We start from the raw sequence: 16,633 nt of genomic DNA, 5'->3' as shown, positions 1-16,633 counted from the left end.
TCTCTAGTGCAACTGATAAGAAATATGGTTTAATTATATCACTAGGTCATATTGCCAAAGGATTAAAAAACATTCCAACGAGGCTTAGCTCTCCAATTCTTAGGTTGATGCTATTGTATTCAAATTATATCCAAATATCCTACAGGGACAAACAAGGCCTTGTCTGTCTCTGCTATAGTGGGCTTGATATCGCTGCCTCCCCTTGTTTACTTTTTGCTTTCCATAGCCAATACCGCCTTATTGACATTTGCAGCACAAATTGAATACACTCCAGCGAGTAAAATGATATCTGGGAACACATCAATGGGGAGAAGATTTTAAAGTACAATAGCCCTTTATGAGGGAGCATGGAACTTATATTTGAAATGCTCGTTAGTGAATTTCAAATTTGAATAAATGCTGCTTAAAAACGTTATTGCAAATTTTGTGATAACTCTCCCTGTGCATGTGACCCACTAAGGGTTCGGAGGTAGGTTATATGCACAAGCATCCCTTTGTCTTGCTGCGCAAGAGTGCCGGTGTTGGTGTGATGTCACTAGAGGTTTGCATGTGCACATGAACTGCTGCCACATGGTTATAGGGGCCATGCACATTAAAAGTTATCACATACATTTACAAAATGTGTTTTTTACTTTAAGATATGGAGTTTTCTTCTGCATTATTGACTTACTGTATATCCATTGGATATAAGTAAATGGGGAATGTTTTTTTTCTCAATTTTTGTGAATCTGGCTTCTACTTCAAGTTATACTGCACGCACGTCTTTAGATTCTGTCACAAGGCTTGGTTTGTTTATTTAAACCTCAGGTAATGCACCATGAATTGCTCTTATATTCGTTACCTTGGATTTACAATGGGATTACAGTGCACAGTAATAACCTATGACACAGATTCCTGAGCTGAGAATGGAGAATTACTAAACAGGCCTCTGTGAACTCCTAACAATTAGGTTTCATGTCCGACCAAATTTCCGACTTATGTAATGTAGAAGACCGTATGTAGACTTCTCATTAGCCAGCTGCCTAGGGTTGCTGCATTTGAAAAGGGTACCAACGTGGCTGATAAAATTGTGTAGTACTTTTCCTGTTATATTCTACAGCTAAATAGAAACTTTCCTGGGGTATGTAAGGTTTTTTTTGAGCAAACAGATTTTTGAGTTTGTAATAATGAGTGTTCTTATAATGAGTGTTCATATTAGTGGTTACAAAATAGTAACAGTGTGTTAAAGTCAGCAATTGTCTAATTAATATAAGCAGAGGGATTTTGGAAGTTTAATCTAGCCCTTTAGGTTTAGAAGACACTAAAATCTGCAGCCCTTATATTGTGTGTCCTTTATATTTGGCCAGTTATGTTACTTGGGTGCTGGTTTTTGAATTAACATACCAGGTGGTGCATTGCCAGATGATCTGCTAATATTTCACTTTTAGTACTAAAATCAGTAATCATTTGATCTAAATGCCAAAAAATAAGGGACAGTAAAGTCAAAATTAAAGTTTCATGATTCAGATAGAGCACATATTTTTAAACAACTTTCCAATGTACTTCTGTTATCAAATTTGCTTTGTTCTTTTGGTATCTTTTATTGAAGAGTAAAACTAGGTAGGCTCATAAAAGCTCAGGAGTGTGCATGTGTGTTTAGCAATGTATGGCAGCAGTGTTTTACAACATTGTATAACAAAGCTACAAATATTGTTGTAAAACACTGCTGCCTTACATTACTAAACGCACAAGCACACTCCTGAGCTCTTATGAGCCTACCTAGTTTTACCCTTCAAGAGAATGAAGCAAATTTAATAACGGAAGTACAATGGAAAGTTGTTTAAAAATATATGCTCTATCTGAATCATGAAAGTTTAATTTTTACTTTACTGTCCCTTTAACTGCAACATGATTTGCTATGCAGAGAGAGTTATTTCTCTTTTTTTCAAGGGGCATTAAAGGGGCATTAAACCCAAACATTTTCTTTCATGATTCAAACAGAGAATACAATTTTAAACAGCATTCCAATTTACTTCTATTATCTAATTTGCTTAATTCATTAGATATCCTTTGTTAAAGAAATAGCAATGCACATGGGTGAGCCAATCACATGAGGAAAATATGTGCAGCCACCAATCAGAAGCTACTAGATATCTAGATATGCTTTTCAGGAAGGAATATCAAGAGAATGAAGCAAATTAGATAACAGAAGTGATTTAAAAAATTGTTTAAAATGGTATTATCTATCTAAATCATGAGAAATAAAAATGTTTAATGTCCCTTTAAGTCATTTTTACACATGCATTGGGCCAGTTTTATCATCCTCCCAGCAGACAAGGTACACAGGAAGGGAACCTCACGGTGAGCCATTGTACTGCTGCACCTGTTCAGTGATTCTCTCACATGTGGCAGCTATAGAACACCAATACTACCATCTATGAACTTGCTATGAATGTATTTTGGGATCTCACATTGCTACTTTTAGTAATTAATGGGACTTTCCACTGCACTCCCTGCAACACTATAACAATTTACCTGCATCTCAGCAGCTGAGGTTCACACATAGTCATTGTTTATTTTTCAGACTTTGCTTGTCATCACAGTAAATATAAATTTTATTATCTGTTGGAACCAGGTATAGAGTAATATGTGTGTGATGGCTCTGAAAATGTTCCTCTTGCTGAATCTAAAATCATACAGTCTCAAGATCAAGAATCTACTCTTCAGAATGAGGGGTCACGTGGCATCTAGATATCACGTGACTGACGTAAAGATTGTAATTTCTAACTCACAATACACTGCTCTTAGAGTCTTAAAAGGGGGCGGCACATTGACTGTGTCTGTTTCTCAGCAAAATTAAATCCATATACCCATGAGGTGTCTAATGCAAGAAGGAAGAGACTACTCTTTCAAATGAGGTGAAACATGTCCCAAATGATGTCAAATGGTTGATGAAGAAACAGAAAATATTTAATGCACAAGACCAGGGGCTGACAACCTTTTGCGAGCACTTTGCCCACCTATCAAGTCTTTAAAGTGATGGTCAAGCATAGCATTTCTCAAAGGCTAGTCTGTATCTAAGGGTTAATATAAATGGACCTTCAGTCATCAAGTTTAAACATGTAATAAAACATACCTTTATTTTATTTCTCTTTAGCAAAGCTAATGTTTTTTCACTAGGCAGCCTTTGAACCTCTTCTCCAATAGTTGTGCTAGGCATACGGCACTCAACAGTGACATAACCACATGCTTCTATTCAAAACTGAAATGCACCTGGCTGTAATGTCCCTTTAACATGCGCATTTAATCTTTTTTTAATTTGCAATGGGTACCTTTTTTTGTTGAGTTTAATGTCCTCTTAACAGGGAGGGACTACAAAGCAATAAAATATATAAAGCACAGACGTATGTGATCTGATCGCACTATAAATTCCTTAAAGGAAGAAGGTGTGTTAGTTAACCAGGCAGTTTTGCTGTTCTGTGACTGCATCTCACCTTCTAGTTTGGGTATACGCCTGCAGACGGCATGGCTGGTGCAAAACTGCTGCTTTTATCTGTATGTGTTGGGCTTGTTGCCTATTACTACTTCACTACTGACACTTTTACTCCAGGTAAGACCAAAAAAAAAAAAAAAAGAAGTTATTAGCACTTATTACAATATAGAATTATAAAAGGGTCTGTGCTCTGTGTTTCTGGGTCAGCTAGAACTGGACCAAATAAAACATAACTTAAAACAAAGCAAACTGTTGTATATTGGATACAAATACAATATTTCTTGCATCACAGAGCAGATGTTACAAATAATGGTCTTATGGTCTTAGTATAGCTAAATATAAAATGGAGTAACTATTGTTCCTTAAACTGTATTGTGATGGTCAATTTATTGTTTGTTAATAAGTTAATTTTATATTGTGAAGCACAATAGGAATAACTGTGCCATAAGAGTTAAATATTCAATGTATATATATTGGACTAACATTGCATAGTAAAAGAGTAAGAGAGAAATCTCAAAAGCTTGTCTTTTACTATGTAATGTTAGTCCCATAAAAAAGGTATTACTGCATACTGCAATACTCTTGCTATTTTGAGATGTGTGTGTGTATATATATATATATATATATATATATATATATATATATATATATATATACAGTATATATGTATGTGTGTGTATATATATATATATTTTTTTTTAATTTATTTATTTTGCCTAGTGGATAGATAGCTGTATCCAGCATTCAGTGAAACAGACTGCACATAATTCTGACTGTAATACAGTTTAAATACACATAGTTCACACAAACCGAAATTTAAACCATGGCAAAATAGAACACACACAGTACATGCATATCCAAGTCTAATTCACACTCACACATACGCAATCCGAAAATAATTTTAATAATTATGTCTACTATTCACACAAACAAATTGAGATCACTGAATCAAATTCCAGTCCACTGCAAAGTCAAATTCTAACATACAAATCCAGATTCATGTCAAGTTCACAGAAGCTGGAATAGCCATAGAAAATCCATATACCTTACAGAAACCATGTTTATTCCACACAAAGAAAATGTTGATTTCTGTAAAATTCATGAATACCTTACTGTATCTATAAATAATCCACACGCATGCCTGGATCTACAGCAAGACTAACCCATATACACGTGATATGCACACATGTATGGCTAATAAGCACAATTAAACAAATAATTTTTTTATGTTATATAAATAATCAATGCCACAATGATAATTCATGCAAACCTATGCTCTGTGGTGTGTGCAATTTAATTAAAGGGATAGAATGGTCAAAATTTAAATGTTATAACCATATTTGCAATATATTTCTATTATCAAAAAGGCTTCTAGTAAAAGTTATTACTGTTTTTCAGCGACATATACACATATGCTGTGAGGGCTCATGCACCAGTATTCGAGATCAGAGAGCTGGGGGTGGTCTGTATTGTTCTTATGACAGGGACAGTATACACCAATTTTCATTTAACTGCATGTAATAGACACTAATATAAAGAATAATATGCACAGATATAAAAATCCAGTATTTAAACTTTTAAAAACCTTTTTAGAAGCTCCCAATGTAGCACTGTTGATGAGGTTAGGCTGGAACACCCACTGAAAGGGGCTGATAGCAGACCCTCCCCTGCATATGAATAGACCCATTATACAAACCGAAGCTATCTGAAGTCTGTATACATAAGTATACATCTAAAACTTTGGGGCTTGGTAAGGAGTCTGAAAATCAGTACAATGTTATTCAAAAATAAGCAGAACTATACACTGTCAGAAAAAATGTGCAAAAATTGTACCTTTAGGGGTACAACAGCTTGTAACTGGGGCAGTACCCTCAAAGGTACACCTGCTGTGCCCTTTAAAATGGGTACAAATTGATACCCTTGCAGATTGTACCTTTCAAAGGCAAATATGGTGACTAGATTGGACCTCAGTCCTATGGTACCATATTGTACCCATAAAAAGTGGTGCAATTCTGACCTTTTAAGGATACTGCCCCAGTGACAAGCCCTTTGTACCTCATGATGGCAAATTTGTACTCAACACAGCATTAGTGATGTCCGGTTCATGAACGAATCGTTCATTTGAACCGGATCTTTTCACTGAACTGCATGAATCAGTTCACCAGACTGAACTGATTTGTTTGTAACAGTTCAGTTCCTGAGTCATCAGCAGCCCTGGTAATACGATCCTAGAGTGAGTTCTGCTTCTGCTAACTCCTCCTTTAATGAATCACACAGCAGAATCTCACTCTAGGATCATATTACCAGTGTTGTTAGTGACTCAAGAAGTGAACTGTTTGCAAACGAATCAGTGTACTGTTAACTAACAATGAATCAGTTAACAGTACATGATTCGGTACACTGATACAAATGCACTTTCTTTTATTCCAACTGAACTGATCAAGGTATGCTGCTGTACATACATACTTTTGCTATTTACCCTCCCTTCCCAGTGCTTGCCATTTATAACATAACAGTGCGGGGCTGTTTAAACAATAATTAAAATATAATAATGGTTTTACCCTCCCTCTCCCCAGTGCTTGCTATTCATAACAGTGCCTGAAGCACTTAGTCTGAAGTTTATTTTTTAAACCATACAGCGTGGGGCTGTGTAAACAATAATAAACATATAAAAGACTGGTAATGTTACCGGCCTGCCTGAATAACATTACCAGTCTTTTATATGTTTATTATTGTTTACACAGCCCCACACTGTATGGTTTAAAAATAAAATTAAACTTCAGACTAAGTGCTTCAATGCTGCGTGTTCAGTGGAGTCCAGGATTCAGGAGGAGTCAGATTGTTACATAAACATAGTGACTCAGGAGTCATGCATTTAAACGATTCAGGAGGAATCGGATTTGCGAGTCAGCAGGCATCAGTAAGACACGAATCTGGCTCTGCAGCTCTGTGTCACATGTCCACTAGGTGAACTGATGAATCGGTTCATGAACCGGTTCACTTTAACGAACCGTCCGAAATGAACCGATTCATCTAAATGAATCGAACTTCCCATCTCTACACAGCATAATACAAACACTGTTTCATTAAATTTGGCATATAACATTCAAATATGCATACTTTTTCAGGAAGTATTAGAATAGCTACACTCACTGCAGCTTTAATAAAAAGTTTATATTCTTAACTGTAGCAATTCCAAAGACTGCTACAGAACCACCTGAAATAGCCAGGATAAACAACCAACTTCTAAAAGCATTATTCAAGTGTTTTATATCACTCTGTACTAGACTCTAAAAACACCCCATTTAATTTAGGGTGACATGTCAAATAAAACATAAATATATAAAAAACATATAGAAAACAATGTAATAATAAAATATAACTCTAACGAAAAGAAGGGAAGGGATTCGGGGGAGGGATAAATGATAAAACTCACAACCATACATTGAATTATCACTCTATGCAAAATATATGCAAATTAGTCTATTTTCCTAGTACACACTTTGGTGATGAACCTGCTACCAATAGATGGAGCTGTGTTACACGTCATGGAACTTTCAACCAACAGATGGCGCTATGGCATGTCACACAATGTCCAAGTATGTGACTGGGGAATGGTTACAATTTTATTTTATTTTTTAAAAAACTGGTTCTTAAACAGCTCTTGTTTATTTTATAGAGTTTAAAACTTTTTTTTTTCTTTGTACTTTAAGTTAATACATTTGCTTTATGTTTAAGAGTTAACATTTTAATGTTTATGTTTAGAACATCAATATGTTAAGTGCTTGTTTGCTATTTAGAACCAGCAACACAGTATCATTGAATATATGGGTTATTAATCCCTTAACGACCGAGGACGTGCAGGGTACGTCCTCAAAAAAAAAGGCAGTTAACGCCTGAGGACGTACCCTGCCCGTCCTCGGTGTGGAAAGAAGCTGGAAGCGATCCTGCTCGCTTCCAGCTGCTTTCCGGTTATTGCAGTGATGCCTCGATATGGAGGCATCCTGCAATAACCTTAAATGGCCATCCGATGCAGAGAGAGCCACTCAGTGGCCCTCTCTGCACTGGACATCGATGGCCGGTATCGTTGGTGGGTGGGAGCGGACTTGGGAGGCGGGTGGGCGGCCATCGATGCGCCGTGTAATGTGCAGTGGGGCAGGATCGGGGCGGGACCGACGGGCGCGCGTGCGCACGTGCACGGGGGGTGGCGGGCGGGAGCGGGAGGGAACTGCTACACTACAGAAAAAAAATCTGGAAATAACTATAAATGTAAAATAAAATAAATATTTGTTAAGTATCTAAGTGAGCTGCAAGTGGTGGGAGGTTGGTGGGGGGAAGCTACACTACAGAAAAGGGCATTTAAAAAAAAAAAAAAAAAGATTACTTTTTTTTACTAAACCGGGTACTGGCAGACAGCTGCCAGTACCCAAAATGGCGCCCGCTATGGCAGAGGGGGAGGGTTAGAGAGCTGTTTGGTGGGGGATCAGTGAGGTTGGGGGCTAAGGGGTATCCTACAAAGCAGCATATGTAAATATGCTAAAAAAAAAACTAAAAAAAACAACTAATATACCTTTTATTTTAGTACTGGCAGAGTTTCTGCCAGTACTTAAGGTGGTGGGGTGGGGGAGGGAAGAGAGCTGTTTGGGAGCGATCAGGGGGTCTGATGTTTCAGGTGGGAGGCTGAGCTCTACACTAAAGCTAAAATTAACCCTGCAAGCTCCCTACAAGCTACATAATTAACCCCTTCACTGCTAGCCATAATACACGTGTGATGTGCAGCGGCATTTAGTGGCCTTCTAATTACCAAAAAGCAACGCCTAAGCCATATATGTCTGCTATTTCTGAACAAAGGGGATCCCAGAGAAGCATTTACAACCATTTGTGCCATAATTGCACAAGCTGTTTGTAAATGATTTCAGTGAGAAACCTAAAATTGTGAAAAATTTAACTTTTTTTTTTTATTTGATCGCATTTACAGTGAAATGGTGGCATGAAATATACCAAAATGGGCCTAGATCAATACTTGGGGTTGTCTACTACACTACACTAAAGATAAAATTACCCCAAAAAGCTCCCTACATGCTCCCTAATTAACCCCTTCACTGCTGGGCATAATACACGTGTGGTGCGCAGTGGCATTTTGTGGCCTTCTAATTACCAAAAAGCAACGTCTAAGCCATATATGTCTGCTATTTCTGAACAAAGGGGATCCCAGAGAAGAATTTACAACCATTGATGCCATAATTGCACAAGCTGTTTGTAAATAATTTCAGTGAGAAACCAAAAGTTTGTGAAAAAATTTGTGAAAAAGTGAACGATTTTTTGTATTTGATCGCATTTGGCGGTGAAATGGTGGCATGAAATATACCAAAATGGGCCTAGATCAATACTTTGGGTTGTCTTCTAAAAAAAAATATATACATGTCAATGGATATTCAGAGATTCCTGACAGATATTAGTGTTCTAATGTAACTAGCGCTAATTTTGAAAAAAAAAAATGGTTTGGAAATAGCAAAGTGCTACTTGTATTTATGGCCCTATAACTTACAAAAAAAAGCAAAGAACATGTAAACATTGGGTATTTCTAAACTCAGGATAAAATTTAGAAACTATTTAGCATGGGTGTTTTTTGGTGGTAGTAGATATGTAACAGATTTTGGGGGTCAAAGTTAGAAAAAGTGTGGTTTTTTTCCATTTTTTCCTTATATTTTATTATTTTTTTTATAGTAAATTATAAGATATGATGAAAATAATGTATCTTTAGAAAGTCCATTTAATGTCGAGAAAAACGGTATATAATATGTGTGGGTACAGTAAATGAGTAAGAGGAAAATTACAGCTAAACACAAACACCGCAGAAATGTAAAAATAGCCTTGGTCCCAAACGGACAGAAAATGGAAAAGTGCTGTGGTCATTAAAGGGTTAAAGGGACAGTCTTGTCAAAATTAAACTTTCATGATTCAGATAGGGCATGAAAATTTAAACAACTTTCCAATTGACTTTTATCACTAAATATGCTTTGTTCCCTTGGTGGTATTTTTGAAAATCTAAACCTAGCTAGTCTCAAACTGATTTCTAAACCATTGAAAAAAGCCTCTTAGCTCAGAGCATTTTGAAAGTTTTTCACAGTTAGACAGTACTAGTTCATGTGTGTCATATATATAACAATATGCTCACTCCCATGTAGTTATTTAGGAGTCTGCACTGACTAACTAAACGGCATGCCTGTCAAAAGCACTGAGATAAGGGGGCAGTCTACAGAGGATTAGATACAAGGTAATCACAGAGATATAAAGTATATTAATAGAACTGTGTTGGTTATGCAAAACTGGGGAATGGGTAATAAAGGGATTATCCATCTATTTAAACAATAACAATTCTGGTGTAGAATGTCCCTTTAAGTATTTTTTTTTGCTTTGCCCACTTCTTGCATATTACCAACAACAATTGAACATAATTATTTTGCTGTACAACATGTATGTTGCATTCATTTTGGGTGACTGCCAGTTATGTGAATATGAATAATTGAGCTGTACAAATGATATGGGCTTGCAGGGTTTAGCAGCCTTGAACCACCCACCCCCCTCAACCTTTTAGTCACACAAGTGATTGTACCTTTTTGGGGGGATTAAATGGTACAGACATGGACCCTTTGACAGTTGGAAACATATTTGTACCTTATTTACCGCTAAATGGTACATATGAATTCCTTAAGGTGTAATTATGATCCATTGAGAGTACAACCACAGCAGTTGTACCCTAAGTGTTCACAAACGGACCCCAACCGTACCCTTTTTTCTGACAGTGTACATTTTTACAAAAACACCCCCAGATGGGCTATATACATAGACCATCTACAGCAAAATCTAGTACAATGTCCCTTTAATTTGTGTCATATAAGCCACTGCTCACTCTCTGAGAGGGTGTGGTGTTTGAATACTTGTATACAGGCCCTCGCAGCATATGTACGTATGCTGCTGAAAAACACAAATAACTTTTACTACAAGCACTTTTGATAAGTATATTACCAAAAAAAACAAAAATACTATTTAAAATTAAAATGCACCCATGCATATTTCAATATTGACCTTTCTATCCCTTTAACTGCTGAAAATGAATGGCTAATTCACAAAACAATATTTGATCCACAGCAAACTCTTACAATCAAAACCATGCCAAAAATGTGCACAAATGCCCCTAGACTATTGACTCACACAGAGAATATCTGTAGCAAATTCACACACATACAAACAAATCTACAATAAATTTACCTAAATGTGCCCAACCCCCAGCATGTTTACAGCAAACACTCCAAGAGCCACGCCAAATTCACACGAACACTGCAAAAGTCATTGAAAATCGATACAGTCCTAGATGTATGGCTGTTAACAAAAAAATAAATAAATCAGATTTATAGTAAATCCATATTTACACAATCATATCCACAACAAATTGACTAAATGCACTCTATCCTCAGCAAAGTTGCACAAAGACAAGCACTGAAAGACACAAAAAATGATACCCCTTTCACATGCATACAGTTAGATAAATGACAAATTGTTGCATACATAGTTCCATGATCAATTCACAAAAAGAATACACAGACAGACCAAACAAAATCTGTTACACTCTCATCCAAACTCAAAATCAATGGCTAACTCATATAAATACAATAAAAAAAATGTGTAATTCATACTCGGGTATCCAAATCCAGGTAAAAATCAGATAAACACAGGCAGATTCCATGGCTAATTCACAAAAATACAGCAATTTCATCAAAGTTAATACAAACATACCTAGATCTAAGAGAAATCACACAAACACATTTGATGTCAGCCACAGGAATGCAACCAAATTCACCCCATGACCATGACCATACACAGACAAACAGATAATAAATATTAACCTCAGCTGGGTTAGCCCCCCAAATTAAAATTTTAAAACAAACTTCATTTAGTTGATTAGATCTTTGTTAGATCAGGTTTGATCAATTGTTGTTTTCGTTAGATCTAGCATAAAAGGTGCGGTATTAACAATTATTTGGAGGGGGTCTAACCTGTCATCAGTCCCCCCTTATCAAAAAAGAGGACAACATTTTATTTAATTTGATAGATATTTGTTAGATCAGGTATTATTAGTTATTTGTTTTGTTAGATCTAACATAGAGAGAAATTCAGTATTAAATTAAGGGGGGCTGCCCCCCCCCCCCCCCGATACAAAATTTCAGTCGAAAAATCATTCAGGCTAATAGATATTTGTTAGATCAGGTTTGATCAAGTATTTATTATGTTAGATCTAACAAGCTAAAGCTGGTATTAACAAATATTTGGATGGGGGCTAACCCGTCATCAGCCCCCCCCTTATCAAACTAAATGGACAAAAAGTGTTTCATTTGATAGATATTTGTTAGATCAGGTATGATCAGCTATTTGTTTAGTTAGATCTAACATAATTACAGAGTTATTAGGAATTAAATTAGGGGGACTGCCCCGCCCCAAATCAAAATTTCAGTCAACAAATCAATCAGGCTAATAGATATTTGTTAGATCAGGTTTCATCAAGTGTTTATTATGTTAGATCTAACAAGCAAAAGTTTGTATTAAAGGGATACTAAACCCAAATGTTTTCTTTCATGATTCAGAACCTAAGCGCAGCGCATGTATATTTACACATATTAACACATAAATATATATGTATATAAGCATATACATATATATTTACTGGGAACACACAGTTCACATAGACCGCAATGTAAAGGCACTTTTCAGTGCTGTTTTTTTTCCTAACACCCAACTCCCGCCAACTTTACCCCCAAAATACTGCCTAGTGCAGTTATTTTATTAAAAAATAAAGAAGCTGCTATCTTTATTTTTTAAATAAAATACACTACACTGTATTTTGGGGGCATTTGGGGCATATTTATAAAATTAACCAGAGATCTGATCTCTGTTTAATTTTATAAGCGCTAATTGCTGTCGCATGCTACCGCACTTGTAATGGCTGGTTATGTATGGCTCCCATGATATGATTATTAATACCACATTTTGCAAGTTAGATCAAACATTTTAAACCCTTGAACTAAACCGATCTTACAAATATCTATTAGCCTGAATGATTTTTTGACTAAAATTTTGATTTGGGGGGGGCAGCACCCCTAATTTAATACCTATTAACTATGTAATTATGTTAGATCTAACAAAAAGAATAGCTGATCATACCTGATCTAACAAATATCTATCAAATTAAATACATTTGTGTCCAATTTCTGATAAGGGGGGCTAATGACAGGTTAGCCCCCCCCTCCAAATAATTGTTAATACCGCACCTTGTATGCTAGATCTAACGAAAACAACAATTGATCAAACCTGATCTAACAAAGATCTAACCAACTGAATGAAGTTTGTTTTACAATATTAATTTGGGGGGCTAACTCAGCTGAGGTTAAATATTAAATATAAATGGACAGACGGACAAACAGATTTTTCACACACATTCACCCAAAGCTAAAGTAAAGGTATAATTACAATATTTATACAGTAGAAAGAGTACCCCTTGATTGTCCACTGATTGTGGAATTCATCAAAACATAGAGTAATTTGAATATAGGGAACTTTTTGTATGTCGCTTGGTGCCATACAATGGGCGTCTCTGTCCTTTAACTCTTAAGTCGCTGCCTTGATTTATCTTAACTGATTATTTTGATTGGTTATTAACCTCCCTTATCACTCAGACAGTGATACTTTGTAGCTTTCTTTTAAATGATTTTATGTGGTGTTTTGTTTACACTTTTTAGTTTATGGTATTAAAAGTTATGTTTAATATTGATCCTCCCCTCATCCCTCCACTTGAGATTTATATGTCTTTTTCTTATCTTTATTTAATTATACATACAATATTACAGGTTAAAGGGACAGTTTACTGAAAAATTTTCTCCCATTTAATTTGTTCCCAATGATCCACTTTACCTGCTGGAGTGTATTAAATTGTTTACAAGTAGCTCCTTTACCTTTATATTGGCATTTGAAATAGTTGATTTAGCATGTGGTATCCCCACCTATTCTGAAAGTTTGTGGCCGTAGGTCCAAGCTATAGATAAGCTTTGTAAACACAGCCAGCAGAAGAAATGACACTCCCAGTGGGCTATAGCAGAGATAAGGTAATGAAATGTTAATTTTTCCATTGTTCTCTCCAAGTACTGGTGATTGTTTTATGGACAGATATAAGATAAAGAAGCAGGTATATGTACACAATGTGATAAAGTAATGAGGTCTGATTATACCTACATGCTCAACCCATTGTATTAGGTTGTGGCTTCAAAACACAAAATCAGAGCTTTAATATACACAAATAAACCTTAAAAAGCTAATTTTCATACATTTTTTTACTCTGCAGTTGGTAAAAAAAGCAATTGTAAACACATTAAGGGAAAAACTATTTTACAGTATACTGTCCCTTTAATTCCCCAGCTCCACATAAAAGTAAAATCACACAAACATTGCAAGATCCATCTCTAATCCATGCAAGACCATTTGTATTCTTGTCACATTTACACACACATACAGGGTACCAAAGCAAAGACTCTGAAACACAGGGTAAATGCAGAAAAATAGAATTAATGTGAGGCATTGGACAGAGTTTAAGTAATTAACCGAACATGAAAACATGAACAGGATCCTGCACAGTTAGCAGGGAGGAGCAGGGTCGCCTGATACAGAGGTTACCGACCAGGCAGACTTTACCCTGTGTGAATGGTGCAAACTTGTAACCTTGCTTGTTCAAAGATTGTCTGAGAGTCACCAGCAGAGGCTAAGGGACGTGCATAGAGATTTATAAAACTGTAACTGCTGCTCTCACCATTTCATATAGAAAAACACCCCCAGGACAGCATGGCTGGAGTAAAGCTGCTGCTCCTCTCTCTGAGTGTGGGGCTTGCTGCATATTACTTCTTCAGAACAGAGACTCTAAAACCAGGTAAGATTGATGTCCTAGAAACACATGGACAATTCTTTTTATATAATGATAAAGTGTTGTAGGCAATGTTGGTGCTTTATAAATTAATCATAATTCAAAATCACAATGTTGTAAAGATTAAAATGTAACTTTATATTAATGTGTAATGCGTATATATAATATCAATGCATATAATGATGACCTATAACATATATGACCCTACAGTTAAATGTGCTGTCTAGTATATCCACTGCATACTCACACCTATGTTATATAGAGAGAGACTGGCCTAGGTGCGATCTGCCAGCTATGCTCACAGATATTGCACGATAGTCTTCACTGAATGAAAAAAGATGATTAAATCCCAGCTCCTTCCCATGGAAAGTATATAGAAAACAGCAGCATATTTGGGTTTGAGGTTTAACATGATAGCACTGCTAAAACGTCTTAGTTTGAACCATATAAAAATAAAATGTGATGCAGTTTAACATAAAGCTTTATAGTTTATTCTAGTTTTCTAGTGCAGGAACTTTTTTAGAATTAGCTGACCATTTGTCTCAAATACATAAAAATCTAACTGCTCTGCTACCAAATTGCCTTCAGTACAAACCTGTGCTGGCACAAAATGCTGAATGTTGCTCATACTGCATCTATAATACTTCTTATTGCCAAGCCAGTATCCTCATAGTACTAACATGATGTTGTGCAGTAAATCATAAACTCAGCCCACATCAGATCAGATACCTGACCCTGCAGCCTCTTTATTAGTCATATACCCACACTGGATCAGAACCTTAATCTTATTACCATTCTGTCAGTCGCATACTGATATCAGATCAGAACCATGATCCTGCAGCCCCTCTGTCAGTCACATATCCACATCAGATCAGAACCGTGACCCTGCAGCCCCTCTGTCACATATCCACATCAGATCAGAACCATGACCATGCAACCCCTCTATCAGTTACATATCCACATCAGATCAGAACCATGACCATGCAGCCCCTCTGTCACATATCCACAACAGATCAGAACCATGACCATGCAACCCCTCTATCAGTTACATATCCACATCAGATCAGAACCGTGACCCTGCAGCCCCTCTGTCAGTCACATATCCACATCAGATCAGAACCATGACCATGCAGCACCTCTGTCAGTCACATATCCACATCAGATCAGAACCGTGACCCTGCAGCCCCTCTGTCACATATCCACATCAGATCAGAACCATGACCATGCAACCCCTCTATCAGTTACATATCCACATCAGATCAGAACCATGACCATGCAGCCCCTCTGTCACATATCCACAACAGATCAGAACCATGACCATGCAACCCCTCTATCAGTTACATATCCACATCAGATCAGAACCGTGACCCTGCAGCCCCTCTGTCAGTCACATATCCACATCAGATCAGAACCATGACCATGCAGCCCCTCTGTCAGTCACATATCCACATCAGATCAGAACCATGATCCTGCAGCCCCTCTGTCAGTCACATATCCACATCAGATCAGAACAATGACCCTGCAACCCCTCTGTCAGTCACATATCCACATCAGATCAGAACCATGACCATGCAGCCCCTCTGTCAGTCACATATCCACATCAGATCAGAACAATGACCCTGCAACCCCTCTGTCTGTCACATATCCACCTCAGATCAGAACCATGATCCTGCAGCCCCTCTGTCAGTCACATATCCACATCAGATCAGAACAATGACCCTGCAACCCCTCTGTCAGTCACATATCCACATCAGATCAGAACCATGACCATGCAGCCCCTCTGTCAGTCACATATCCACATCAGATCAGAACAATGACCCTGCAACCCCTCTGTCAGTCACATATCCACATCAGATCAGAACCATGATCCTGCAACCCCTCTGTCAGTCACATATCCACATCAGATTAGAACCACGATCCTGCAGCCCCTCTGTCAGTTACATACCCACATCACATCAGAACCATGATCCTGCAGCCCCTCTGTCAGACACATATCCACATCAGATTAGAACCACGATCCTGCAGCCCCTCTGTCAGTCACATATCCACATCAGATCAGAACAATGATCCTGCAACCCTTCTGTCAGTCACATATCCACATCAGATTAGAACCACGATCCTGCAGCCCCTCTGTCAGTTACATACCCACATCAGATCAGAACCATGACCATGCAGCCCCTCTGTCAGTCACATAT

General features: G+C 37.1%; 1 protein-coding gene and 1 long non-coding RNA gene across 2 annotated transcripts in view; both read left to right on the top strand.

The window, feature by feature from the left end:
- Positions 1–1,987: 1,987 nt before the first annotated feature.
- The window catches only part of LOC128649021 (hydroxysteroid 11-beta-dehydrogenase 1-like protein A), a 47,988-nt gene continuing 33,342 nt past the window's right edge, over positions 1,988–16,633 (top strand). The window contains exons 1-2 of the mRNA XM_053702052.1: positions 1,988–3,589; positions 14,340–14,444. Coding sequence (XP_053558027.1) covers positions 3,505–3,589; positions 14,340–14,444 — 190 coding nt within the window. The 5' untranslated portion in view covers positions 1,988–3,504. The remainder of the gene's footprint in view (positions 3,590–14,339; positions 14,445–16,633) is intronic.
- LOC128649022 (uncharacterized) lies at positions 6,250–9,749 on the top strand. Its single transcript, XR_008400638.1, has 2 exons — positions 6,250–7,071; positions 9,661–9,749. It is a non-coding gene; the product is annotated as an uncharacterized LOC128649022 (long non-coding RNA).

Source organism: Bombina bombina, chromosome 2 (genome assembly GCF_027579735.1).
Source record: "Bombina bombina isolate aBomBom1 chromosome 2, aBomBom1.pri, whole genome shotgun sequence".
Classification (NCBI taxonomy): domain Eukaryota; kingdom Metazoa; phylum Chordata; class Amphibia; order Anura; family Bombinatoridae; genus Bombina; species Bombina bombina.
The sequence above is the reverse complement of the archived record's forward strand: the minus strand, read 5'-3'. Positions and strand labels throughout refer to the sequence as shown.